We start from the raw sequence: 4,462 nt of genomic DNA on the forward strand, positions 1-4,462 counted from the left end.
TTTTGCAGTCCAATTCTAACCTTCTTGATATCATATAAGAGAGACCATCATCATCATCATTTATATTGGAAAGAGAATACAGTTCAAAGTGCTTCATATCTAATGATGGTGATAATCCATGACTTTCACTCTGAGGGAAACCAAGTTATACTCAACACTAGTCTTAAGACGTTTTGGAATCCAAATGGGACAGAAAACCAGAGAAGGTTCCGGCTCCAATTACTCCGGTTTAACTAGCCAGTTTTCACAAAACCAGGAACTAAGCAAGGAATATGAAATACCCTCAACACATTTCAACACTAAGCAAATTAATAATTGGACTCTTACAAGTTTTGAATTTAGTGTGAGTAACAAAGCTTTACTCGGTTTATACCATCTGCGAATAGTTCAAGTACACAATAATCAATTTGTATTTTGTTAAGTGCAAAACATTGAACTGCAAGAAAGATGCATAATGGATGCTGTTCATTGCCAAAAACATTCAACTGTATAAACTGAATAGTTGAAAGGACAGGAAGATTAAGAGAATAATTACAGATATGCACATGAGATTGACCATGATATGTTTACCCTGATAATTGGCTATAACTAATAAATACATGGGAGCAAATAATACATGAAAAAACAGAATGAAAAACAACCCAAAGTTAGAGCAATTTATTCTCCAAGTGATAAAAAAAAGTGAAACCATTCAAGAAGAATAAGTAAAGATCATTCACCGAGAAGGAGAAAACAATGTATGACATACATCCAAAAGCAGCTTTATCTTAGCAATTCTGATAGAGCATGTTTCATGTATGTGATCTGTGTGTGCAAACAATATCAGTATCATTTTGAGCAGGGCACCACCTCCTCCTCCTCCATAAAGTCAATTGTCCACAAACAAGTACACGCCTGTATAGTTTTCTTTCTGAATTTAACTCCCAGAGGGTAGCAATAAAGAGGAATCAAATCTGATAAGAACCATCTCAACCAAGCACTGAAATTCTACTATCACCTCCACTCACACTACAGATTTCATTTTGATTAATGGTTTCATCATTATGGAGTTGGCAGCCCCGTACTCCACGAGTCTTGTAGTCCCAGACTATATCGGATATCTTATCTTGAGGCAAACTCAAACCTTCATGTTTCACTGATCTATGCAATTTGCAGAAGAATCTAGGATCCTGTAATCTGATATACTCATGCAACAGCCGCTCATGATCTGGGACCCAATTCCTGGGAAATGGTGTGTAATCGCATGAAGGAATCAAGGACATGTGAGAGAACTGAACAGCATCTATGGCATCAACAAGTCCCATCCTCAAAAGATCTGAATACTCTGGTGCTGAATTGTTAGTACTCTCTCTCAGAGGGCGGCTAAGATCACGTGAGGCAATCTTGTATACTTTGGCACGTGACTTTAACCTATACCTAGCAGCATAGAGTTTAGCCAAAGAGCTCCGTATAACATAAGCACAAAACCCAACCACTTTCTTGCGGTTGTCTGCATATCTGTACCAATCAGCCATGGTCTCAAGAAACTTATTCATCTGGGAATTGCTATGAGCTTGGCTTGCATAGAGCATCGGAGTGCATGGCAGTGGTTCAGGATCTCTATCACCCTTGACAAAATCGAGCTTCCTGAATTGGCGAATACAATTTTGTAAGCTAGCAGTAACAGAAAGCAATGTCCCAATACCCTTCTCACTCACAATATTCCCTCCAGTTGCTGTGTAACGCAATGTTGGGTGTATCATTCGACGACAAATTATGTGGTCCAAGAACTGAATTCCCCTGGAAATGTGCTCTATCTCCACCTTTGAATTATCCAACCTTAGCCCATATTTGCACTCACAAAATCCAATCAAATTCTTCCTGATTTCCACAGCATCCTCTCTAGGTCCTCGGATGCCAATCAAGAAATGGGCCCCGTATCGAATGTAATCCATTTTTCGTGTTTTCTCCCTTCCACTTGTTGGAACAAACTCTGGCCAAGAGGGGTTATGGCAACCATCATTATCAACATCTTTCCATATCGAATCAAGCTTAGATGGGCGGAAGAACTCAACTATCTTTTCTTCCATGAAATGATCTAGTTCATTCAGGCATATGTTGACAAGTAGAGGACTTAGAATTCCACAGTGACCATAGGAAGGGACCTTTGCAGCTTCCTCAGGAGCAAAGTTGAAGAAGGTTCGCAACCAGTATGGATCTGGTTTTGGCTCATTCTCATTCAAAATTTTCTTCTTAGTCCCTTTTCCCTTTTTTTTCTTCTTCTTCAAACCATTCTTTCCATCTTGACATTTATCCTTTACTGGTGCCTGGAACGCTGATTTTATTAAACCCAAAATCTTTTTATCCTTGATGGCCTTCTGCAAGCATTCCATCAACACATCCATATGGAAGTCAAAAAATATGCCGCTCAAGTCCCCTCTCAAAAACCATAAATACCCAGCAAAATTGCTGCGAATTGTCCTAATAACTGTATGAGCATTCCGACCAGGACGAAATGCATGGGATCTTGTGGAGAAACGGGGCTCAAAGACAGGCTCCAAAATCAATAACAAGACCTCCTGAACAATCCGGTCCTGAAACACGGGCTTATCAGAGTCTAAAATCGCTTGAAGCTTACGCTTGGAGATCAATTTGGTGAGGGGCTTGTCATTGGGGGAGCGAATGAAGAGGTGAGTCTTCATGCCCCAAACAAATTGCCCATTTAAAACAGCATTACGGAGTGATAGAAGATTGTAAAGAACGTTAGAGTGGATTGCATTTCGAGGGGGGAAAGAACCTGTCTCGTGGGCGCAAGAGCGTTGATAGGCTAATACCCATAAGTCGAATTTTTTGAGGAACCCAGTGAGGTTGGTGAATGGTTTATGGGTTTGATCAGAGAAGGTTTTGACCCAGAGATCAGAGCAGATTTGAATTGGGTCCTCTTTCAGGAGCGCAGAAGGATCCTGCTCTCGTTGCTCTTGTGATGGTTGTCGTTGGCTTGTTTGGTTTTGTAGTGGAACTGATTGAGATAGAGAAGGGTTAGAGGAGATACCAGTAGCAATGGCTCGTCGAAGAAGTTGGCACGGAAGATGTTTGACGATTGTTCTCAACGACATTTTTTTTTCCTTCAAGGTCACTTCAAGTTTGTACCTCACTGACTGCTTACTTTTCCTCCACCCTTTACAGAGAAAATTAATAGTTCCCTAAAAGAAAAAAGAAACATTATCATTTCTGTAATCAGGAAAAAAGGAATTGAAAACAGAAACAAAGATGCTTACCAATATTCCAAAGTTTCATCTAAAATTGTCCATTTGCCAGGATAGACCGCATCCCCCATAAACATCCAGTCATTTTTCTGCTTCAGTGAAGCTCAAACGCTCTAGGAAGAAATAAATTTAATTAAAATAAAAAAAAAAAACCCTTCTTTTCTTCAGATAAAGCTGTAGGAAGCTGAAAGAGCGACAGTGGAAGAACAGCATACACGAAGAAGTTGAAAGAGAACAGGGGAATTGCCTGGTTTACCGGGCTATGATTGGGCAGACCGGGTTGAGGCTGGAGAATTGAATCAAAACCAGATCAACAGGTCAGTCTCACAGGTCCATTCTCAACTGATCGAACCCGGTCTATTTCGGTCGGCCCTGATCGGGGGCCTCACCAATAAAAAACGGTTGCGCTGTGAATCTGTGACTGCCCGATTATGATTATTTAGTCTTTTAGTTTCCATTTTTTAAAATTACATTAACTTACTTTTAAAGTAAAAGATAATTGTACGTATATAATACACGTATAATATATACGAACTTACTAACTAAGATCTAGTGCCATTCTCTTCTCGTTGCGGATTTCATTATTATTTGATATTTATTGATGATTGCACACGCTTTACCTGGTTTTATCCCATACAACACAAGATCGAGGTGTTCACCTTATTTCGATAAGAAGATTAAAATCCTACATTCAAATGAAGGTGGGGCGTACACTCGAACTGAATTTCATGATTATCTCGATAACCATCGTATTGTTTGATGGTTTTCAAGTTCTCATACACTTCAACAAAATGAAAGAGCAGAACGCAAGCACCGCCATATCACAGAGATGGGTTTAACTTTATTATTTCACTATGGAGTTCCACTCTCTTCTTGTGTTGATGCCTTAGTAATGCAATGTATTTAATTAACCGCTTCCCCACAGAGTTCTAGGCAATCGATCTCCTTATGAGCTTTTATATGGCGATCCACCTGATTACAACTCCTTAATATAGGGTGAATTAAGTTGGTCATAAGATTCCTCCCTAGCGGCTTCCCTGTTTTGTGAGGTGTTTTATCCTCATTATGCCTCGTACAATCAACATGATCATCAATTTTCATCTAAGAGTTGGATATGCAGGCAAAAGATGGTTTGATAATGGTGGGTGATCAGATGACTACAGAGATAATTAGCTTCAACATTTTGAAAGATTGTACTTAACTATTGCAAATTTGCT

The 4,462-nt window shown here is 39.5% G+C and overlaps 1 protein-coding gene across 1 annotated transcript; it reads right to left on the reverse strand.

Annotated features, from left to right (window-relative positions):
* Window positions 1-450: 450 nt before the first annotated feature.
* LOC122656324 (nuclear intron maturase 1, mitochondrial) lies at window positions 451-3,332 on the reverse strand. Its single transcript, XM_043850804.1, has 2 exons — window positions 3,258-3,332; window positions 451-3,157 (listed from the first exon to the last, which is right to left on the reverse strand). Exons 1-2 carry the CDS (start codon window positions 3,274-3,276, stop codon window positions 969-971), a joined length of 2,208 nt encoding a protein of 735 aa, XP_043706739.1. The 5' UTR covers window positions 3,277-3,332; the 3' UTR covers window positions 451-968.
* Between the last annotated feature and the right edge of the window lie 1,130 nt (window positions 3,333-4,462).

Source organism: Telopea speciosissima, chromosome 3 (genome assembly GCF_018873765.1).
Source record: "Telopea speciosissima isolate NSW1024214 ecotype Mountain lineage chromosome 3, Tspe_v1, whole genome shotgun sequence".
In the NCBI taxonomy this organism is placed as follows: Eukaryota; Viridiplantae; Streptophyta; class Magnoliopsida; order Proteales; family Proteaceae; genus Telopea; species Telopea speciosissima.